The 25149-nt window shown below is 41.0% G+C and overlaps 1 protein-coding gene across 2 annotated transcripts in view; it reads left to right on the top strand.

The window, feature by feature from the left end:
* Nucleotides 1–25149, top strand: part of LOC135522412 (glutamate receptor ionotropic, kainate 3-like) — a 114380-nt gene that overhangs the window by 61507 nt on the left and 27724 nt on the right. For both annotated transcript variants that reach the window (XM_064948634.1, XM_064948633.1), the window contains exons 2-10: nucleotides 7029–7202; nucleotides 7605–7862; nucleotides 8185–8366; nucleotides 11905–11958; nucleotides 15021–15191; nucleotides 16180–16323; nucleotides 17253–17360; nucleotides 20129–20242; nucleotides 24497–24700. In XM_064948634.1, coding sequence (XP_064804706.1) covers nucleotides 7029–7202; nucleotides 7605–7862; nucleotides 8185–8366; nucleotides 11905–11958; nucleotides 15021–15191; nucleotides 16180–16323; nucleotides 17253–17360; nucleotides 20129–20242; nucleotides 24497–24700 — 1409 coding nt within the window. The remainder of the gene's footprint in view (nucleotides 1–7028; nucleotides 7203–7604; nucleotides 7863–8184; nucleotides 8367–11904; nucleotides 11959–15020; nucleotides 15192–16179; nucleotides 16324–17252; nucleotides 17361–20128; nucleotides 20243–24496; nucleotides 24701–25149) is intronic.

Genomic DNA, 25149 nt, shown 5'->3' with positions numbered 1-25149 from the left:
CACCTATCCGCTGTATGTGACAACCTTTTTTTTTATCAAATAAATATGGATGTCTCTCAGCTTTGATAGAGTTAGATGTATATTCAATATAGACCGTGTCAAAAAAAGGCGGTCTAACTGAATTAAAACCCTTTTTCTCATTATGGACTTAAAGATTATATGGGGCTAAATTAAATTTATACGATGATATAAGATGCTTTGTAAAACTGTCCCCCATTACAAAGCATTAATTTGAGTGCTCTTGCAGAATCAGTGTATAGACAGTGAAGAAAGTGAGAAGTTAAACAAGATTTCATCTCATGAGTGAAAATCTGTCCTTTTATGGTCATTTCAAATCCAAAGACTTTCGCCTTTCAGTATCCATTTCATGACAGATGTAATAATCAGTCTTCCACTTCAATAAGAGTAATGTAATGACCCAACCTAGCCAATCAGAACTGTGTCTGTGGCCCTCAACTATAGTCTAGTCAACTGGTATCATATGGTCAAGTAATTGTTTTAAGACTAACCAATGATATGCATTTCCACATTTTGTGGAGGTGGTTCGGGGAATTGAAGTTGTGTGCTGAGTAATCTTTTTTCTTTTTTTTTGATCTGAAGTCTTGTGTTATATAGATCCCAGAGCTAATACCTAGACTTTGGCTCAGTGGGTTAACTTGGTCTTTAAATACAAACCAAGAGTTTGATATAAGGTCAGTTACATTGACAACTTGTGCAGATTACTATACAAATGTAGAACAACTCTAATTCCAACAGATGGATAGATGTGAGCAGGAACATTTGTTTGTTATGGTATTAGTGGTTCTGAGGGGTAGTTAATGCATCATTAAACCATTCAAACATTACTGAGTGAGATCGAGTGCTTGCATTTGGATGATGAATGGGTGCAGTTGACAAAAACAGAATAGCCACTGTGCAATCAATTTAAAAATTAACTCTCATTTGGATGTGAAAATCAAATGTGCAATGTGCATTTGTGGGTATGTTTATAAAATGTAAGTCTTTCATCTTTCTAAACAGCACTTGAGTTGCACTTCTTTTTCTCCCTCAGATCCCATCACTGCCACCAAATGTGTTAAATGTCATTAAAGAGGAACATATTATAGCTCAAATGTCTTCTATTTTCCAAACCTACAATGTTTTACAGGTGCTTTGTGATGGTCATTGTTTGCTTGCATCTTTTCTCTCATTGTATCGCTAAGTGCTTTCACAGATCCAGGGAGCAGGGAAGCTTTTCACAGGCAGATTGGGAATCCTACCAGAGAAAAAAAGTACAAAGGAGCTCCAGTCAGAAATTCAGTGTGCTAGCATACCTTTATCCAAGAGCAAAATGATATTGTGTCATTGTTTAGGCCTTGGCATGGTTCTGTCTGGAAGTATGGTGAATGTGAACAAGCTCAATGTGTGGTAGGCTATATTGGAAGGAGGGTTTATAAAGAAACCAGTACAATGTGGACCTGCTATTTCTTCTCCCAATTTTACTCCTAGCTGATTTTTTGCTCTAGCCAAACTACTAATTAGATCTACCGTAACAACAAACATATTTAAGACCACAGACGTGTTATTTATGTGATACACAGAGAATTAAGATGAGAATTTATCTGAATGTTCCCATCTATTATTCATTGTGATTTGGTAAAAATCAGACATACTCAAATGGAATCCTTAGGACTAGGGTCAATACATTCTGGGAAATCCTGGTTAAATGGACATAGATTCAGATGTCCATTTAATTCCTAATTCCTTCCTGATTCTCAGAGTCCCAGATCCAGCATTTTGGGAAAACTAGGGAATAAATTGAACGTTCCCAGAATGACAAAACTCATTTTTCAACCACTCCACACATTTCTTGTTAACAAACTATGGTGTTGGCAAGTCGGTTACTTTGTGCATGACAGAAGTAATTTTTCCAACAATTGTTTACAGACAGATTATTTCACTTATAATTCACTGTATCACAATTCCAGTGGGTCAGAAGTTTACATACACTAAGTTGACTGTGCCTTTAAATAGCTTGGAAAATTTTGAAAATGATGTCATGGCTTTAGAGGCTTCTGATAGGCTAATTGACTTAATTTGAGTCAATTGGTGGTGTACCTGTGGATGTATTTCAAGGCCTACCTTCAAACTCAGTGCCTCTTTGCTTGACATCATGGGAAAATCTAAATAAATCAGCCAAGACCTCAGAAAAAAAATGTAGACCTCCACAACTCTAGTTCATCCTTGGGAGTAATTTCCAAATGCCTGAAGGTACCATGTTCATCTGTACAAACAATAGTACGCAAGTATAAACACCATGGGACCACACAGCTGTCATACCGCTCAGGAAAGAGAAGCATTCTGTCTCCTAGAGATGAAGTACTTTGGTGCAAAAAGGGCAAATCAATCCCAGAACAACAGCAAAGGAGCTTGGGAAGATGCTGGAGGAAACAGGTACACAAGTATCTATATCCACAGTAAAACAAGTCCTATATTGATATAACCTGAAAAGCCGCTCAGCAAGGAAGAAGCCACTGCTCCAAACCCGTCATAAAAAAGCCAGACAACGGTTTGCAACTGCACATAGGGACAAAGATCGTACTTTTTTGGAGAAACGTCCTCTGGTCTGATGAAACAAAAATAGAACTGTTTGGCCATAGTGATAATTTTTCATTTAAAAACACCAATTAGAGAATATCTCGAAACTTGAACATGAGTGTGCATGTATCAAAATAAAGCTCCAAAAACTTGGCTCAGATCGATACACCTTCCCTTCAATACTTCAGTGTTTTGCCTGGAGACAGAATCAGCACCTGTGGCCGACTGATACCCCCCAACAAGCCATTGCAAGTGGTCAACGGAATCACAGACCTCTGCTGCTACAGTGCCTTCAGAAAAAATTCACAACCCTTGATGTTTTCCACATGTTGTTGCAATACAAAGTTGGATTAAAAAAATATATTATTGGAAAATGAACCACTGATATATCTTAATTAGAGAAGTATTCAACACCCTGGGTCAATTCATGTTAGAATCATCTTTGTCAGTGATTACAGCTGTGTCTTTCTGGGTAAGTCTCTAAGACCACACCTGTATTGCACAATATTGCCCATTATTCTTTAAAAAATTATTCAAGCTCTGTCAAGATAGTTGCTGATCATTGCTAGAAAGCCATTTTCAAGTCTTTCAATACATTTTCAGGCTGATTTAAGTTAAAACTGTAACTAGGCCACTCAGGAACATTCTTGGTAAGCAACTCCCGTATATATTTGGCCTTTTACGTAATTGTCCTGCTGAAAAGTATGAATTTGTCTGTTGAAAAGCAGACTGAACCAAGTTTTGCTCTAGGATTTGGCCTATTCTTAGCTCTATTCCGTTTCTTTTCATTATAAAAAATCCATAGTCCTTGCCAATGACAATCATGCCCATAACATGATGCAGCCACCACCATGCTTGAAAATATGAAGGGTGGTACTTAGTGATGTGTTGTGTTGGATATGCCCCAAACATAATGCTTTGAATTCAGGACAAAGTGGATTTCTATTGCAAACAGGATGCATATTTTGGAATTATTCTGTACAGGCTTCCTTCTTTTCACTCTGTATTTATGTTAGTATTGTGGAGTAAATACAATGTAGTTTATCCATCTTCAGTTACTTCCTATCACAGCCATTCAACTCTAAAACTCTTTTAAAATCACCATTGGTGAAATCCCTGAGTGGTTTCCTTCCTCTCTGGCAACTGAGTTAGGACAGGCAACTGTATCTTTGTAGTGACTGTGTCTATTGATACACCATCCAAAGTGTAATTAATAACTATCATGCTCAAAGGGATATTCAATGTCTTTTTTTACCCCATCTACCATTAGGTGCCCTGGTCTTTGTGGTTGAATCTGTGCTTGCAATTCACTGTTCAACCGATGGACTTGTATGTGTGTGGTACAGAGATGGGGTAGTAATTTAGGAATCATGTTAAACATCATTATTGCACACAGAGTGAGTCCATGCAACATATTGTTAAGCACACTTTTACTTCTGAACTTATTTAGGCTTGCCATAACAGAAGGGTTGAATACTTATTGACTCAAGACAATTCAGCGTTGAATTTGTAATTAGGTTGTAAAAATTTTGAAAAACAATATTCCACTTGGACATAATGGTGTATTGCGTGTAAACCAGTGACACAAAATCTTAATTTAATCCATATTAAATTCAGGCTGTAACAATTTTTCTTTTTTTTAAGTTAAGGGGTATGAATACTGTATTTACAGTGGAACTGGAAGAAGCCAAGCCCATTACGCTACTACAATGTCCATATTAGGACAGCCTCAGAGTCACGTAACTTTGAGGCTGTCCTCATATGGGCACCATACACTATTTATGACTGTGAAACCCCCTTTGATTCCAAGGGGATGTGATTACTACATTAAGTAATTGCTGGAGTATATACTAATTTGACTGTTAAGAGGATAAAATGTGCATTGCTCAGAAGCACTTTAACAAATTTAATAAACAGGGAGACCTGCTCCTTGGGAAGAAATCCGGGGAAATTTGCATCATCCTTTTTCACAATCCTGCCAGAAGCACAATGCCTAGGCTTTAATGGGTTAGGAATTTCCAGACGCATCAAATAATGAGGAATAAGCAGCTCAGTTTTGATACCACAATATCCACACTAATAAACAAAGGGGTATATTATTATTGAACGATAGTTAAACAGAAAATGAGCACCCCCGGTTAGGGAATGTAATGTAATTTATGACTGAGGGTGAACACAAACTGAGATGCAACTTTAGATTTGGGATTTGTTCTTGTGATCCTCAGATTAACATGTTTACTGTTCTTAGTCTACCTCACAAAGGCCCTTAATTAATCCCTTGGGTTGTAGCCTGGCACCTAATTGCAGGTCCCTAAGTTAATCATTTGGCTCTCGTGCAAATTTTGGTAAATCAGCTGCATTTAAAAGCTACAATAGTTCACTCGAAATAAAAATAAATGAACGGCTGTGTGTGAGAAAAAGCACAAGCCTAAACTATGACCTTGTAAAAAAAAGTTTGACATAATATAAGCCTAAAGTACGTGTCCTGACTGCCTTCGTGAGGCTTATGTGTACAATACCATAAAATTCAGTAAAACAAACACAAGGTCAGATCCTAAAAAAAACATTTCACACCATACCACTGCATCAATAACAGCAAACACAGTGTCACGCCCTGACCTTAGTTATCTTTGTTTTCTTTATTATTTTGGTTAGGTCAGGGTGTGACGAGGGTGGTATGTGTGTTTTTGTCTTGTCTTGAGGTTTTTGTATATCTATGGGGTTTTGGTTTGTCTAGGTATATGTAGGTCTATGGTGGCCTAAGTTGGTTCCCAATCAGAGACAGCTGTTTATCGTTGTCTCTGATTGGGGATCCTATTTAGGTTGCCATTTCCCACTTTGGTTTTTGTGAGTTAATGTTTGTGTGTAGTTGCCTGTCAGCACGCGTATCTTATAGCGTCGTTTTGTTTAGTGTCTTTCGTGTAAATAAAGAATGTATTCTTATCACGCTGCGCCTTGGTCTCCTCCTCCTGTCAGGAACGTGACACACAGGTCCATACTAGATATGTGTCCACTGCAACACTGTTGATGTGGTTTATGTATCATTCTGACACCTATTGTGGTGAGGGAAACATAATAACATTGTTGTTATATTCCACTTCAGACTAAAATGGACTTGTTTTGTATTTTACAATTGACATTTGTGTTTGAATTGTGCATCCAGTTCTTGCCTCTTGTCAGTGCTGCTAAGCATGAAGCAAATCTCTCTGATACTGTCATGTCTACAGTTGAAGTCAGAGGTTTACATACACCTTAGCCAAATACATTTAAACTCAGTTATTCACAATTCCTGACATTTAATTCTAGTAAAGACTGCTTGTCTTAGGTCAGTTAGGATCACCACTATTTTAAGAATGTGAAATGTCAGAATAATAGCAGAGCGAATGATTTCTTTCATCACGTTCCCAGTGGGTCAGAAGTTTACATACACTCAATTAGTATTTGGTAGCATTCATTGCCTTTAAATTGTTTAAAATTTGGGTCAAACATTTTGGGTAGCCTACCACAAGCTTCCCACAATATGTTGGGTGAATTGTGGCCCATTCCTCCTGACAGAGCTGGTGTAATTGAGTCAGGTTTGTAGGCCTCCTTGCTCACACACACTTTTTCAGTTCTGCCCACAAATCTCCCATAGGATTGAGGTCATGGCTACTCCAATACCTTGACTTTGTTGTCCTTAAGCCATTTTGCCACAACTTTGGAAGTATGTTTGGATCATTGTCCATTTGGAAGACTCATTTGCGACCAAGCTTTAACTTTCTGACTGATGTCTTGAGATGTTGCTTCAATATATCCACCTCATGATGCCATCTATGTTGTGAAGTGTACCAGTCCCGAATGCAGCAAAGCACCCCCACCCCATGCTTCACGGTTGGGATGGTGTTCTTTGGCTTGCAAGAGCTGATCGAAAAGCTCCAAAAGCTGATCGTATTTAGTTGTACATGAAAACTTGTTATGCTCCTCATATCTAACTGATACAATATGGCATTTCTATAATACCAAGGGCCCTAAATATAACATGCTCAATTTAGTGATAGTAATAGTGATGTAATTCAATATTTTCTATTATACCTGAGTAGTCTAGTACCTACACCAAGTAATCTGATCCACCTGTGTTTTAATGTGAACTTAAAGTGAACCAATGGAGAAGAGAAGAAACTGAGCTTCTGTTCTGATGGAGCCATTTTCTCTGTCTCCTTTTCACTCTCCTCACTCTCTCCCATTACTGCAGCAGACTTCAAAGCTGCTGTTGGTATTCACAGCATTCCCTGAAATGGAGTGGGGCTTTCTGTCTGTTTACAGAGCAAATCTAATGTCGGCTCTAATGTACACAATCTAGTCCACTGCCTGTGTTTAGTGCAAAACCCCTTAAGAATTTTGGCAGTAGTTTCAGACAACTGTGTTCCAGACCAGTTGGCCTTGAGCTAATGTGACTGTCTCCTTTTTCTCAGGGGGGATTTTTGAGCAAACAGAGGGACCGGTGCCGCTCGTCAGCCCAGAGGAGCTTGCGTTTAAATTTGCAGTGAACAACATCAACAGAAACAGGACTTTATTGCCCAACACGACGTTAACGTACGACATACAGAGGATTAATATCTACGACAGTTTTGAAGCGTCGAGAAAAGGTGAGTGACATGCACTTTGTTTGCCCAGGGATTGTGGCCAATGGCCACACAGTGGAAAGGATGGAAGCAAGGCCATTGGACGACAGCAGACCATAACAAACCAACCTAAAGGTTTATTGCAAGTATTTCTGGCAAGTGGTTTCATTAGTCTAACTCATAGTACTTGGCTGTTATAGATTTAATAGTGTTTTTTTGTTTGATGTCATTTCATTAACTGCACTCTGAAACCAGGATTTATTCTAGTAGACATATAAGTCTACAACAATTTTTCTTTGTGGTGACGACAACCATTATCCATATAGATTTTTGATAATTCACTAAATACATTATTCTGCTCACTTGTTGAACGTCGTGATATGGTGTCTTTCCAAGAGTTAATTCTCTCTGTTCTTGCCATTCTAGCCTGTGACCAACTGTCTTTAGGTGTAGTGGCAATATTTGGGCCCTCACATAGCTCGTCCTCAAACGCCGTCCAGTCCATCTGCAATGCGTTGGAAGTGCCACACATCCAAGTGCGATGGAAACATCACCCTATGGACAACAGGGACACATTTTACGCCAACCTGTACCCCGATTACTCTTCTCTCAGTTACGGCATCTTAGATTTGGTGCAGTTCCTCAAGTGGAAAACAGCCACCGTCGTATACGATGACAGTACAGGTGGGATGTCTTCTAACCATTGGGATTGGGGGGGTGGGGGTGTTAAGCTGATCTTCGTAGTACTAATATCAGCTTAAGTCCAATCATAGCGATACAAAGCTTTCTGGAAACCTAGCGTTTGTAATACTCGACAGTATATACTTTTGAATTGTGATAATTTTGTCTGGGAAATGTTATATGTGTAACATCAACCACCAAACTACTAAATTACACTTTACATGAAGCAAAATATTAATTTTGTTCAATGTTTTTGATATGTGTGTGTTGACAGTTGAATGAGGTTGTGCGTGGCTGTTAGCTTTCTGATGTTTGTTTCCTAAAGGTCTTATTAGACTACAGGAACTGATAATGGCCCCCTCCAGGTATAACATCAGGCTAAAGATTCGCCAGCTCCCTCTTGACGGAGAGGACACCAGGCCTCTCCTCAAGGAGATGAAGAGAGGACGGGAGTTTCGCATTATCTTCGACTGCAGCCACGAAATGGCTGCACAGATCCTTAAACAGGTGAGGGCCTCACTGGCACTGTTCAGAGCTGACAATTTAACTGATCGAAGCTATAGACAATATCAAATTCATATTCTGCGTTGACATATAGTTGAAGTCGGAAGTTTACATACCTTAACCAAATACATTTAAACTCAGTTTCACAATTCCTGACTTTTAATCCTAGTAAAAATTCCCTGTCTTAGGTCAGTTAGGATCACCACTTTATTTTAAAAATGTGAAATGGCAGAATAATAGTGGAGAGAATGATTTACTTCAGCTTTTATTTCCTTCATCACATTCCCAGTGGGTCAGAAGTTTACATACAGTCAATTAGTATTTGCTAGCATTGCCTTTAAATTGTTTAACATGGGTCAAACGTTTCGGGTAGGCTTCCACAAGCTTCCCACAATAAGTTTGGTGAATTCCTCCTGACAGAGCTGGTGTAACTGAGTCAGGTTTGTAGGCCTCCTTGCGTGCACGCGCTTTTTCAGTTCTGCCCACAAATTTCCTATGGGATTGAGGCCAGTGCTTTGTGATGGCCAGTCCAATACCTTGACTTTGTTGACCTTAAGCCATTTTCCACAACTTTGGAAGTATGCTTGGGGTCCATGCTTGTCCATTGGGAAGACCCATTTGCGACCAAGCTTCCTGACTGATGTCTTGATGTTGCTTCAATATATCCACATCATTCTCATGATGCCATCTACTTTGTGAAGTGCACCAAAAGCACCCCCACAACATGATGCTGCCACCCCCATGCTTCACGGTTGGGATGGTGTTCTTTGACTTGCCAGCCTCCCCCTTTTTCCTCCATACATTACGATGGTCATTATGGCCAAACAGTTCTATTTCTGTTTCATCAGACCAGTGGACGTTTCTCCAAAAAGTATGATCTTTGCCCCCATGTGCAGTTGCAAACCGTAGTCTGGCTTTTTTATGGCGGGTTTGGAGCAGTGGCTTCTACCTTGCTGAGCGGCCTTTCAGTTTATGTCGATTTAGGACTCGTCTGTGGATATAGATACTTTTGTACCTTTTTCCCCCAGCATCTGCACAAGATCCTTTGCTGTTGTTCTGGGATTGATTTGCACTTTTTTGTACAGATGAACACCAAAGTACTTCATCTCTAGGAGAACCCAGAACGACATACTCCTTAAATACAAAAATGGCTCCAAAAGAGTGGTAAGAGACACTCAAAAACAAAAACAGAATTCCACAAGAGCATCCACCGGCGTGGTCCCAAACACAGAGCACAGAACTGATGTTTATACTTTGCGTACAGGTGCATTGTCAAAAAGCACAATTGTACCAAAACCCGATGGCCAACATGGTACCTTCAGGCGTTTGGAAATTGCTCCCAAGGATGAACTAGACTTGTGTAGGTCTACAGTTTTGGCTGATTTATTTAGATTTTCCCATGACGTCAAGCAAAGAGGCACTGAGTTTGAAGGTAGGCCTTGAAATACATCCACAGGTGCACCTCCAATTGACTCAAATGATGTCAATTAGCCTATCAGAAGCTTCTAAAGCCATGACATCATTTTCTGTAATTTTCCCAGCTGTTTAAAGGCACAGTCAACTTAGTGGATGTAAACCTCTGACCCACTGGAATTGTGATACAGTGAATTATAGTCTTCAAACAATTGTTGGAAAAATTACTTGTGTCATGCACAAACTTGCCAAAACTATAGTTTGTTAACAAGAAATTTGTGGTTAAAAAATGAGTTTTAATGACTCCAACCTAAGTGTATGTACATTTCCGACGTCAACTGTACATTCTGGAATTGGGCTTGTATTATTATAAAGTTGTCTTACAAAAAAATCGTTCTGCTTTGAGCCATTCTGAAGCTTTTTGGAAAACGTTATTGCAACAGTGTCAAAACTGAGTTATGTATATCTGTTTATCAAAGCCAATATTATTTGTGTGTGCTTATTTTGGTTGCCTTGATATTTTATTGTCTTTTACACTACATATGAAATGCTGTTATTTGATGTTCTGACTCACACAGCAGGAACACTCTTTGTTGATTTTAATATTGTTATTGAAGCACATACTGTGCTTTCTGATAAATTGCTGCTGTTACAGATGCATATCAGACCAATAAACTGCAAAATATAAACCATGACAGATTTATTGCTTACAGTATGTGGTGAGGATACAGAATGTAATCCAAATGCATTTTAACATGAGTAGTTCAGTTTACTTTTGATGTTTTGATATTCAAAAGATTGCTGGCCTTATACGTCATGACTCTTCTGAGGACGAAGAGATGTTCAGCAACTCTCGTTAGGGTAATGGAGGCTTACGTCAAATGTATCTTGTATTTATAAACCCTCTTTAAAAATAGACATGTATAACACTACGTTTGAACTTTAATATGGAGTTTGCTGATAGTCCCTGGCCTCCCCTCAATGCCCTGCTTTATACCTGTCTGTCTGCACTCTGCAGCCTGTCTGGTGTTCTCGCCTACACGCAACCTCAGTTCATACCCCCTGCAGGTGTAGAGAAAATACATGGAAAACATGGCAGGACCAGACCTTCTGTCTGGACCTGTCTCAGAGCTATATCCCAGGTGTCTCTTAAAAAGCGATGACCCTTTAGCGACGGTTCCATCCGAGAAGCACTTTTTGTCACTTTTCTTTAAGTGGCTTGGCCACCAGGGGAGAGAGGGACAGATGGAGGCCAATGAAATGAGGTTGATGAGGATGTAGTAGAGTCAAGCGAGGGACCCAAAACACACACATCTTAATGTGACTTTGAAAGTGCAAGTTATTATATATATATATATTTAAAAAATCATACACTCTTTATACTCCCAGCCATTTAATGAAAATGTCATTTGGGTGCTATACTTTCCATAGGCTGGCATTCATCCAACAATAATCGAGATCCTATATCTATAAATTGTCATGTGTTGGAAATATTTTTTCTCTTCGGACATCTTGTAGTATTGATAGTGTCATAAATTGTATTTGTAGTCAGTAGGTGCGTTAAATGGAGAAGAGACTTCCACTTCCAAAAAGCACAGCAACTTATTTGCATTACCTTGGGTATTCTTCACAACAGATGGTACAATTAAACAGGAAATACTGCCGCCATGGGAATGTAGAACATTTGAATGTAGATTGAGTGAAATAAGTGGTGGTCGTGATGGGGGGGATGGTGGAACAGATTACTGCTCACTTCCTTGATTGAAGGCTTCCTTTCTCCAGGGAAGGAGTCCCGTGATCAGAGAAATTGCAAACCCTTTAAATGCAAGGTGTCGAAAAAGCCCTCAGGCAGCGTGGAATCACAACTTGCTTTTACTTTATTATCCAAGGGTCACATTTGCGCCATAATTTCAACAAAAACAGAGGCGACACACAGCGATGGTCAATACACTCATTAAGACCTGTGGCTTCTCTCCCATTGCTCCTGAACAGCTTCAATGGTGTTCGCCGTTTGTTTGCCATTGTTTGTTTTGACTGTGGATATTGATTGCAAATTACCCCAGCGTGACACAGTGACCTTCTTCATTGTCTTGTCTCTCCAACACCCCCCCCCCCCCTCCCCCTACAGGCCCAGACGATGGGAATGATGACAGAGTACTACCACTATATCTTCACCACTCTGGTAATTTACATTGCTTGCTAATGCAAATTGAGTCACATTTTTCCCCATCCCCCCACCATTAGATTTTTTTTTGATGAATACTGCTTAATTGCCGATGGGGGTTTGGATCCGGTCCACAATACCAATTTGGTTTGACTAACTGGCGGCGTAATGGAGTCTTCAATAATTTGCCACCTGTAAACACTTCTCTCGCTCTTAAAGGCAACAGAAGTCTTTGAAAAGGTCGCACAAAGGCAACAGATTTGAAGTAGATGATGGAGAATGTTGCTTGAGAGTTTGATAGAGGAAACATGTTCATGCAGATAACCTACAATAAATCTTGAGGGAAGGTAGATTACTGATTAGGCCTATTGTGTAATATGTCAGATTATTTTGGACGTTATCCCCCATTGTGAGACATATTGAATGAACACTACCACATCAGTGTTTTGATTGTAGAATTTGCACAAAAAGTTTTCAGGGAGTGCAGCCTTGTCCTTTCCACCCTTTCCAGTTCTGTCGTCTAATGGCCCCTTTTAGCCACATGTCATTTTGTTCAGAATAATCACAGGTGTTTTCCATTTACAGTTTTTTTGGAGTCACACCACAATTTGAGTAAGACTCTGGCTCAGGACACTTTGTTCAAGGGTTATACTGTATATGCACATTCTGTGTCCTTTCATCAACAAACTATTCACAGTTCCACCTTGAATATCCCCTACTGCCATATTGAATTTGGAGGACGTCAGAAACACTAACTCACAATACAGAAACACATTTCTAGGAGGCGACGACCTCCCTCGGGTGTGTTATTGGGTCCTGTGCCCAGTCTGTTCACTGCTCCCAGCAGAGTACAAGGCTGGGCAGCACAGATTTAATCTTTCTGTCTGGTGACAAAAGGACAGGGCAGGATTAATACAGTGGTCCCCATGGTGATGGTGCAGGTGGTGCTGTATGTGTTCCTATTGGGCAGAACTCTTTATTTCTCTCTCTCACACGCTCGCAAACACGCACTCATACTGGGGATCTGGAGGATGGGGGCTAGACAGACCCTAGCATGATGGACTTGGCCAGTCTGTTGTGATAATACAATATGGCATACAGGGCCATGAACGTCGCGTGTCATCTTGGCATTGTTCTGCCATGCGTCGTCATTTGTGTAGGCCTACCACAACAAACATTTTAACAGTGCCCAAAGCTGTCCCTGTCACACTGTATAGGTCTCAACCAAGTGGGAGAGAAACTGGTTGAGTTATTGATGGTTGAGTACTTCAAATATGATGTAAAATATACAGACACACATTTTAGTTGATCTATTTTACATTTCTCAAAACATAGGATTTATTAATGGAATGGTATGGGACCGCTAGATCCATCTAAAGCAGTAATACACACGTCATACTGACGGTCATGTCATTTCAAAGATTATACCTGCCTGATTATACTTGAAATGATGAATACATCTATGGCATATAGGGCAACAATATTCCCCTTGATAATATTCAGTGATAATGTTCATGTTTATCATTCTGGGTGAGGGGAACACCAAATTATTAGAGCGTGAACAGGTAATACCAGAATGGTAGCAGGGTAATATAGCAGCAGCCTTGTCCTCTGAATTGAGGGTGTCATCAGCTCTTTACACCCTACAGGGTTATCTCCAAGAATCTGTGCTGAGAACTTTATGTTTCCCACCTTCCTGTATTAGTGTATTGTCAGTGATATGGAGCATTTTGAAGGTACAGAGGCACAGAGTGTGTGGTACTGTAATATAGTCTAATGTTGATTGACAAATGCTGAATTTAGAGTTTTCCCAGTCAAGTAACTAAATTCAAAGATTACTGCAACTCTCATAAATGTTGCATGTTTAGTTTGAACCCATTACCTGATGGTATTTTATACTTTGCAATGGTTGACATTGCCCACAACAACTCAAAATCTTCGAATGGCTGTTTGAATTGTGTGCTTGAGTTATAAAATCATTTAAAACATTATTTTTAAGGAACTTGTATGCTTCGCAATAAATCTGGTCAACATAACCTGAAGAAAATGGTTTCCCACAAATGGCATTTAGTACGACAGGGACTTTAAAACAATTGTGCCATATGAACCCTACTGCTTGTGGAGAGAAATGTTTTTCTTCTTCTGTATCTGGAGGCATGCGGTCTTCAGCGTGTGTCTTACACGCTCCCGTTCCCCCAGCACTAACACCACAGGGTGCTAATGAAATATCTATTATGTTCCTGCAAATGTCTTTTCCGAGGCCCCGTGGCACATTCCAACATGATATGTGTCGACATGTGACTTCACACTTGAACCGGGATGGCTGCCCTAGAAATTACAGTTGCTCAGAGAAATCTGTGTTTGCTTATGGGTCGCGGAGGGACTGTAGCTGTTGCATTATTAATTGGATCCAGCAGATGAAGTGGTTCCCCTTTTAGGCGATGAATGTCGTCTGCCTCATTTACTCAGGGAATATTTAGGATAAGCCGCAGCGGCAGAACACAAGGTAAAAGGTCACGCCTTCTGGTTTTACTTCTGCACAACAACCAGCCAACACGAAGCTTTGAGACATGATAAATGAGTCAAAGCACAGTTTTACCTGGTCCCTCTGTATCATGGTAATTCGCATTAAAGGGTTTCGTTCATACTTGCAGTTGGGGTTGTGTATAGTCATGAAGGTTCAGGTTGAATTACATTGGAGGAGGTCCATTTGAAATGCCATGTTAAGGTCAACCATTCAACATGGTTTCCGTCTAGTAGTTTAAGTGAACCTACCTACTGTACCATACCAAAATGCCTCTGTGAATGAGGATTAGTGAATGGCTTTAACCACACTGAGAGAGACTGACACCAACTCCTTGTGTTTGGCTTCATTGACTGAGGCACACACTACACTCGAAACACCATACCCTTATCCTCCAGACGGCTCAAAGCTCAATCCCCTCTTTCACTTTAATACATCTCCCATTTACCACCCTCTCTATCCTCTCTTCTCTAACAGTAACAACGAGGCCCCAATCCCAGCCGTCTGAAGCTAAACAAGATCATCTACTCTTTGTTTCACCCCCCTCTTTCTGAAGGACCTCATGGCTATCGACCTGGAGCCCTACCGTTTCTGTGGCGTCAACATGACCGGCTTCCGCATCCTCAACGTGGACAACCCCCAGGTGGCGTCCATCGTTGAGAAGTGGTCCCAAGAGAGGCAGATACCTCCCAAACCCGACTCGGGTCTCCTGGAGGGGATCATGACGGTATGCTTTTGGTCTTCTGTTGTGGAACTCTGAGGCTGATAGTATTCTAAAATCAGCATGAAAGACATAATTTTGATATCTATATACCGTGTGTCTTTCACCAGCGCTACTCTCAACATTTTATGTCAACAACATTTTGGGGACAAAATGCAGATAGAGCATTATAGTCTCATCTGTCGTAACAGTACTACCACTATATCTCTACTATTAGTAACAGAATTACTACTTTTACTACATACCACCAATTATGTCAATAATAATGACAATGGTGATACTTTTGGGGCCTATTATCATAAAGTCAGATGAGAAGCGCTTGGAAGCAGGATGTTCACAGTCTACTAAATTCTGAACTAATTCATTCAATGTATTCAGGGGAGCTCCTAATCATTCTCAAATCCCATCACAATGGTCTAAATCCAATAATCATAAATCCCATCCCTGATATTCCAATAAAGGCTCCTTTTACGCTCTAACTTAATAAGCGAGCGTCGCTAATGGGAGATAAAGAGTTATACATGCGCGTGGTATATTCAATATGAATATTATATTGTTGCAATCCCTCGTTGTTTGTTTATCTATTAATGGATTTGACTGGGGTTCAGATACACCCACACGGCACTCTCACAGGTCTCATTATTTCTGTATGGAGAAGGAGGGGTTTTATGGAACGGAGTGCGCTCGCTCTGTGTAGTATGCACTTTTAATGCTCCCAGGAACTCCATAAGAGATAGAATCTAGGTGACACAAACATCAAGGTAGGCTGCCTTTAATTTCGTCTTACTCGCCCGGAAAGCTTCATATACATATTTACAAAAGGAATTGAGCTCACTTTCTCGGGCACGCTATCTGGAAAATAAGAAACGTCTGAGCGCTTTGATTTCCCTTTGTTAGCTTTTTCTCAAACACTTTTTGCTGCTACTGGTGCGAAGGGAGTGGACTCCCCTTGTCCACAGCCCGTCAGCTGAAATAATGTCCCCCTTTATTCCAGACAGATGCTGCTCTGACGTACGACGCGGTCCACATCGTGTCCGTCTCCTACCAGCACGCGCCACAGATGACGGTCAACTCGCTGCAGTGCCACCGCCACAAGCCATGGAGGTTTGGCGGGCGCTTCATGAACTTCATCAAAGAGGTGATGCTGAGCGTTTTGTTTTCATTTGATGTTGATGTTTGATCTTGTGTGTGATATCCATATTAGGAGATTGTGGATGCCGTACTGTTTGTCTCTGAATCCATTTGACAAATGCAATTACATTTGGAGAAGAAGGAAACATTGTAATCATGGAACATCCATTTTTACAAACAAAAGCAATGTTATCTGGATAAATCTCTTATTCATGGATAGTGTCTCAAAGTAATGAACTACTCAAAGCTGTGTTAATGTTATCTCTCCAGCTAAATTCCCTGTATTCATAACCTATTTACAGATGGCAAAACTCACAGTGAGTCTTTGTGCCCTATTTTTACTGAAAAGGGAAACTGGTGCGCCCTTCTGTGCACTGTTCACAATAAGACTGTTTGAAACAGGTGAGTCGTATAATCAGCTCTTGTTTCATTTCACAAGAGAGTGTGTGATGACTGTGACTCAGAGTAGTCAGATTAAGGCTGTAGAACATGATGCCATGGTGACACGGCGCCTAGTGTACCGAACATCACAAGGCCAGAGCCCGGAGTATAAGTGAGGGGAATGTGTTAGCTCCATAGCGTCATCATCGCCAGGGGTAACAGACACATCTCTCTGAGCGCGGAGAAACAGGAGGAGGGCTCTGGTGAGAGGAAGGGAGGGAGGGAGGAGGGGGGGGGATATCAGTCGATCCTAATGATGGGCAGTTATGTGTTTTTTTTCCCTTGTGTGGAAACAAGTGAAGGACATGGTCTTTAATTAACACTGTGTTCCGGGATAAAATGTGTCTGAGGCGTTGGGATGTGAAATGTAATTAAAAAAGAAATGCAGCCTAGTGTGTGTGTGTGTGTGGCCTTGGTGTTTGTTTTTACATGTGTGCGTACTCACATGCTTTCATGAATGAGTGTTAATGTGTGGTTGTGTGTGTTTCTCTGCAGTCTCACTGGGAAGGCCTGACGGGCAGGCTGTCGTTCAACAGGACCAGTGGCCTCCGCACAGACTTTGACCTGGACATCATCAGCCTGAAAGAGGAGGGCCTGGAGAAGGTCACACACCTCATTCCGACCACAATGTTTACAACTATCAAACTAGCAACACTTTAAAGAAGTATAGTGTTACGTTAGTTTAGGTTTTCACTTATGAACATGAATGGAAATATAAATTACATACAAAAAAAATACAACAATAAGCCCATACCCTGGTGATTTTACACCTACACATATTTATTTATCATCTCCACAATACACTACTCTCTTTCTCTCTTAGGACGTAACATTTGTTTTGCATATTCCCTGTTAAATCGTCTAGAGTGAAAATCTGAAATCCATTCCAGTTTTCTTCTTTAATATGGAACAAATAATGCACAACGGTCTCCATTTGACAGTATCATTTACCTCCTAACAAGGAAGCCAATGGGCTGTTCAAACATAAGCATACGTTAATGGATCATAAAGCAAATTGGATGAGGGAAGACATTAAAGTGTTCATTGCAAGTCTCAAATGGTAATTCGAGTTGTTGCCCGAAATGCTGTTTGCTAATGAGGTGTATAAACCTCACTTTTTTACCCACAAAATAAAGTCAAAAGTTGGCAATGAAGAAGGATAATAATAACTTCCTGTGTTATTTTAAAAGGCAGAGTAGCACCCTGCGGACTATAACTGCTTTGTGGTGATATGGGTTTGTCATGCATTATGGAAACATTAACTCGAGATAAGTGCCATTATGACTTCCTCAAGCGCTCCCGTATGGCAGAGCCTGTATGAGCCTGTATAATTGCTAGGCCATGTCAGCTCAGAGTACCACTGCAGCTCCAGGCTGGAACAACCACAATGCGCCAAACTATTTCCGAATCGCATTCTTCTGCTGTGCTGGGTCTACTGTTCTATTTGCGCAGCTTTAGTGTGCTAAAACTAGCATGAAAGACATGCTATGTAGGCCTACTGTGTGCTTTTCTACATCCCTGGTCTCAAGCTTGTTACTTATCCCATAGTACTCAGTGGATTGCAGGATTTTGTCTCTTTATATCTGTGGAAATCAGCTTTTGCTAACTGTTCTAGCCAGTAAAGATGGCGACTTTTAGGCCTAATCTGCCCTAATTGAATATTAGCCCGAGTTTGAGCTCGTACTGGAATTAGGAGAAGTTTCCAGTGGGAGTGGAAAATCCACTGACATTAATATAAAAGAGGGAAGAAAAAAAGTCAGAAGCTCTCTTTTCCCTGTAGTGGCACGAGTAAATAACTTTTGAATTGCTTCATTGGCTATACACATTTAATGAATTGAGTTAATTGGCCACAATTAGTAAGACTAGGCTGGCATGCAGAGTGGAAGACATGGATATTTTTTAAAGCAGCTCTTCTCTTCAGTTGCTTTTTTTGGGGGGGCTGTTTCACACAAGCTGTAACTAATATGCTTTTCAAACTTGAGCATATGCTCCTCAGTGGATCAAACAGAAGGACTTTATCAGGTGTTTTTCACGCTGGCTGCGATGCAGCGTGTTTGTGTACCTTTTAAACGGATCCACCTCGAGTGCCAGCCAGCCCTGTGAATATTAAATGGCACTTTGGTAGTTACCCATGAAGGAGAAAGAGAGGAGGATGGGAAGGAGGAGAGTAGGGAAAGCAAGTGACTGCGAAGTCGACATGCAAAATTAGATCGTTACCGACAGTCTACAGGACTGACTATTTTATGGTAATGATATGTTCCAGAGTTGTCACGACAACTGGAAGGGGCTTTTTTGCCCAGAAGGCCCTACGCTAGTGCAACTCCTTGTATTTGCTCTGATCTTTTGGTATTTATCTTCGTGAGATTACTCAGAGCAGAACTTCTCTGCCAGCATTCACAAGCTTTTATATTTCCATTGCCGACAACCCCATGCTGGGCTTTCTTTTCAAAATGAATTGTAGGATTTGTGTTTTGCTACGTTCCTAAGGGCACAAAACTGCAAAGATACCAGACCTGAAATAACCATATGATAATTACGCTAGGATGCTTATCTAGTTGGCTATTTTTAATGCTCTGGATTCTGCATGTGTTTTAACCAGCGAAAGGAGTAGATTATGAAGCCCAAAAGGAAGTCTAAATGGAAGACATTGATCAGGAAATTATATTTGATTGCTCTCCCAATTTTTTTCCACGTTGCTCACACACGTACCACACAGAAACTAACAACCTATCTTATTTGCCTGCATTCAGAAAAGTGCTCCAATTACCTATTGTGTGTGTTATCAGAGAAGCGTTGCAAGTGAAAAGAATGGTTTGTTGTAGGAGTTCGAAAAGGCTGTGCTCCCTCTTCATTTCAACAATTCACAAGCTATGATATTCACAAGGTATTTGGTATTTTTAGAACAAGGCCAACAGAGGTGGAGACAGGTGACAGTTTGGAGAGTCTGACACCTTTTGATACACTAAAGTTGCAGAACACAACACAATGTTTTCGTGTTAGTCTTAGAAACTATTACTGAATTATGTTGTTTAAATTCTAGACAAATTTTACATTTTTGCATATTACTTATGTTCCAAACCGTAACACCAGGAAGTGAAACATATCCATCATTCCCAACAGAACCATTTGATTTCTTAAGACTTCTCTCTCCGACAGTGTCAATTCATTTAAAACCTGCCTCCACGTCCCACCACCACCTGTCCCAATAACCTCATGGCGTATAGTGTGTCCAGAGGTGACACAGCCAATCAGCTAATGGAAATGTGTCCCGGTGGGCGCTAATGCAGCAAGGCTTGTGTGATGTCAGGGTCATGAGTTGCCGCAGTAGAAAGGTGAAGTCGAACTCTTACACACTTTTCATCTCCCCACAGGTGGGGAAGTGGAGTGCGTCCGGAGGTCTCAATATCACCGAGGTGCCCAAGCGGAAAGGGATGAACATCACAGACTCGCTGGCCAACCGTTCCCTGGTCATCACCACCATCCTGGTAGCTTCAGCTGACTTTGATCAGCCCTTTGGGAAAGATCTCTGTCTTTCTCTCTCTCTCTCTCTCTCTCTCTCTCTCTCTCTCTCTCTCTCTCTCTCTCTCTCGCTCTCTCGCTCTCTCAAATTTGAGCTTTTCTGCTTGACAAGCTACTCAAAACATTACCTTAGGAGATTTTCCCTTGCTAGTTATGTATAATTTACATTTGGAAAAATAACATCTTTAAACATGGTCCATGTTAGAAGGTTGAAAAAACATGTTTGGCATTGAGGCCCTCTCTACTACCACCACTCAGACCGTGAAATCAGAGATATCTGTCAAATGAATCACAGTAAATGAACTGAACACCACCTGGAATTGACCTCGCCAATCTAAATCCAGCTTGGATTGTCAAGGGATGTACTGTAGAGCACATTAAGATCACCATGGGGATGTGAGGCACTTGCAGTGCGAGGAGCCCGTAGAGAAGAAGACAGGGAGCCACACTGGACCAGTCTATAAAGTATCCATTAATTACATGTTAGGAAATAAACAGGTGTTTTCTCCCACCAGCTTTCCACATTCATTTGCAGATCGTATATTGTGTATTCATACGCCTGTGAACTGGGAGGTTAGAGGGTCTTTGTGGAGCTATCACCGAGGTGCTGACAATGAACATCCCCCACGAGCTTATTCTGGACGGACACACAAGTTATCAACAATGATAAACACTCTCATTAAGCCTCGATTGCAGCGCAAGGCTGTAATTATGACCGAGTGAGGTTTAGAAGAGATATAATCAGTGCCTTCTGGTGCCAACCATGGGGAGTAGCAACTTCAATCACAAAGACAAGAAATATAACCATAAAACAGGTGTTGGTTTGAGCTGCAGCCAAAAATAAATACACAAAATAATAAGTTTCAGGGTCAGTTTGAGACAGATTAAGCCTATTCATGGAGTAAAAAACATTGCCTATGGAAATTTCCCATTGGACATGCTTTTCAATCCAGGAGTAAGGTTTAGGTCCAAATCAGCCACTTGCATGGATCACCTGCATCTTTTGACAGTGTATGATGGTTTAGGAGTATTCTAGAAATCAACACTTTTTTAGATTGTAAAAGCAGTATGAGAATAGAGCATCAGCAGCACTAATATCAGTGTCTGTTTTTTGATCCATTCTGAGCTTAATGACATTACATCAAACTGATCTCAGCGATCCGCGAATAAGACGTCTGACAGTTTTGTGGCGATAACTTCTCGCATTCCTCGAAGAGATTAAGATATTTAATGTGTTTCCCAGCTCTCACATTAATTGTTTTCACTCCATTGGCTGTAACTGTGTCTGCATATCTCCTTCCCCATTTTCTTATGTAAACCCATGCTGCGCTAGAGAGTGTGAAACTGGTTTAAACACTTTGATTTGAGTCCAAACCTTGGGGAATTTAAAAGAGTTGGGAAGGCTAGAAACAGATGGTAATGACATTTTTCTTCCCCCCCCCCCTCAACACTTTTGGATCAAGATAATTGGACAACTTGAACAAAGTTTTCCACTAAGCTCTTGCTTTCTATCTAAATGCATTATTATCAAGTATTCCTTGGTTATCATTTATTTAAAGGTAACGTCCTAATTGCAAACGGCCAATTAGCTACATATTAGGATTTTAACCAATTATTTACGTGACATTTTTCTGTCCCCGAGATGGTATTTTGGGTGTAGAAAAGGACACCTGTTGAGTGTCAGACTAGGATGTGCTATACCAGGGGTGTTAGACGTGTTTTGATTCTTCCACCAAGACCTCCCTTCAAGGCATTAACCATCAAGACAGCATGATTTGAAACAACAGTGATTTCCATATTTTCCCACGGCATTATTATAATATACATCAATCCATTTCTTTGTCACCATAAGCATAGCTAAACCCACCATGTGAAACACACGGTTTTCTGACCGAGGGGTAAACCCGTGTTATGACTGGTTATTTCCCCCTCTTTAACGGCTTTTCTAGCAGCTTTGTGTCACACAAAGACATGGCCGATGGGAATACAAACTGCAGAGGTCACCTTTACTGTAGAATCAATTACTCTGCTTATGAATAGACTTCATTAATTGCGTGTCTGACCATCGGAAGCAATAAATAAATAGCCCGTGAGGAAGTGGACAACCATGTCTTTAAAAAAATGCAGAGTGGGATATCTATGAGCCCTATTTTGCAGACAGAAAGTGTCAGACACTAAATAAAGGGACATTTCGAGTCATCCACCAACCTTTCTTTGAGAGTTTAACCATTGTTCATGCGGCAATAGGCATTACCTGGAGACAGAAACATTTCTGGCATGTTCCATTTCATTGAAGCATTCTATTCCTAATCAAGCTTTTCTTCAGCCTGATATTATGAGGAGCCAGGGAGAATATTAGAGAACAGTAAAGACCACTGGCTCTCTGACCATAAACTGCATCGTATACAATGTATACAAGAGGCAGTAGGCAGGGATGTGGGAGACTGAACGGCCAGGGAAGGTTGGCTGGCTGCAGAGGCTATTTTGGAGTGCCTAGATTCACCATCTATTGTATATCAACGAGACTTCCTATTGCATGCTGTACATTTCTCAGATTGCACACCATAACCGTCACTTAAATCAGTTAGATTTTCCGGTCGACATACAGTGCATTTGGAAAATATTCAGACCCCCTTGACTTTTTCCACATTAGGTTGCGTTACATCATTATTCTAAAATTGATTAAATTGTTTTTTTCCCTCATCATGCTATACACAATACCCCATAACGACAAAGCAAAAACAGGTTTTAAAAATGTAGCAAAGTTATTAACAATAAAAAGCCCAAATAGGACATTTACGTAAGTTTTCAGACCATTTACTCAGTACTTTGTTGAAGCACCTTTGGCAGCGACGACAGCCTCGAGTCTTCTTGGGTATGATGCTACAAGCTTGGCACATCCTGTATTTAGGGAGTTTCTCCCATTCTTGTCTGCAGATCCTCTCAAGCTCCGTCAGGTTGGATGGGAGCATTGCTACACAGCTATTTTCAAGTCTCTCCAAAGATGTTTGATCGGGTTCAAGTCCGGACATTCAGAGACTTGTCCCGAAGCCACTCCTGCATTGTCTTGGCTACGTGCTTAGGGTCGTTGTCCTGTTGGAAGGTGAACCTTCGTCTAGTCTGAGGTCTTGAGCACTCTGGAGCAGGTTTTCATCAAGGATCTCTCGTAGTTTGCTCCGTTCATCTTTCCCTCGATCTTGACTAGTCTCCCAGTCCATGCCGCTGAAAAATGCTCCCACCACCATGCTTCCCTTTAGGGATGGTACCAGGTTTCCTCCAGACGTAAGACTTGGCATTCATGCAAGCGGGCTGTCATGTGCCTTTTACCTAGGAGTGGCCTCCATCTGGCACCTCTAGCATAAAGGCCTGATTGGTGGAGTGCTGCTGCTGCAGAGATGGTTGTCCATCTGGAAGATTCTCCCATCTCCACAGAACTCTGGAGCTCCTTCAGAGTGATCATCAGGTTGTTGGTCACCTCCCTGACCAATGCCCTTCTCCCCCGATTTCTCAGTTTGACCAGGAGGCCAGCTCTAGGATGAGTCTTGGTGGTTCCAGATTTCTTCCATTTAAGAATGATGGAGGCCACTGTGTTCGTAGGGACCTTCAATGCTGCAGACATTTTTTTTGGTGTTCTTCCCCATATCTGTGCCTCGACACAATCCTGTCTCGGAGCTCTACAGGCAATTCTGTCAACTGTGGGACCTTATATAGACAGGTGTGTGCCTTTCCAAATCATGTCTAATCAATTGAATTTACCACAGTTGGACTCCAATCAAGTTGTAGAAACATCTCAGGATGTACCTGAGCTCAATTTCGAGTCTCATAGCAAAGGGCCTGAATCGGGTATTAATTTGCAGTAAAATAAAATGTTTTTGCTTTGTCATTGTGGTGTATTGAGGAGGGAAACTATTTATTTAATACATTTTAGAATAAGCCTGTAACATAACACAATGTGGAAGATGTAAGGGTCTGAATACTTTCCGAATGCACTGTACATTCTGTTAATGCAAGGAAAACTATTCCGTTCATCCATATTTAAACATACAGTGCAGCTAACCACACATTGGACTGGAGTCTCCCTGTCTTATCAGCACTTATCAGTCCAAAAACAACTTATCAGCTCAGATCACTTTGCCTCAATTAGGTGCGTGTGCCGAAGAACAAATGGAAAAAGCTGACCTCAACGCTGGTTTCCATTAGATTTTTTTGTGTCTGCGCAGGAGGAGCCATATGTCATGCTTAAGAAGTCTGACAAGGCGCTGGTGGGCAACGAACGTTTCGAGGGATTCTGTATCGACCTGCTCAAGGAGCTGGCCAGCATCCTGGGCTTCACCTACGAGATCCGCCTGGTGCCTGATGGGAAGTACGGATCGCAGGACGACAAGGGCCAGTGGAACGGCATGATCAAGGAGCTGATGGAACACGTGAGTTGGACTACCAGTTACCTTCTGACTGTTACTATTACTGTCTTACTTTTGCTTATAGCTAGGTGTTCAACATTGTACATTATTAGATGTTTTGACTACAGATTCAATAATTTAGTCTTGTTTTTTGGGACCCTGTTTTTGTCTGTTATAATCTGATTTGAAACTTATCACAATCAAGCTTAATGTGTTTGTTTTTTTACAACAAATATAAGGATTTAAGACATACTATGAAGAATAGAATTATAGCAACATATTAAAGTTGGTTTTGAACGCATCAGATGAAAGCATCAAAGGCTGTTAAAATATAGCTGACATTGACAACAAGGACAGTGCCCTGTTAGCCTTTTGAGAGTGTCCCTCCCCACCGCCGTCTCCTTGTCCTCAGCCCCCCTGGTCAACGATGTGCTCGGCTGGAATAGTTGTAATAGCTTAAGTGGCATTTAGAG

This window comes from Oncorhynchus masou, chromosome 30 (genome assembly GCF_036934945.1).
Source record: "Oncorhynchus masou masou isolate Uvic2021 chromosome 30, UVic_Omas_1.1, whole genome shotgun sequence".
Taxonomy (NCBI): Eukaryota; Metazoa; Chordata; class Actinopteri; order Salmoniformes; family Salmonidae; genus Oncorhynchus; species Oncorhynchus masou.
Note: the sequence above shows the minus strand (reverse complement) of the source record. Positions and strands in the feature narration are given on the sequence as shown.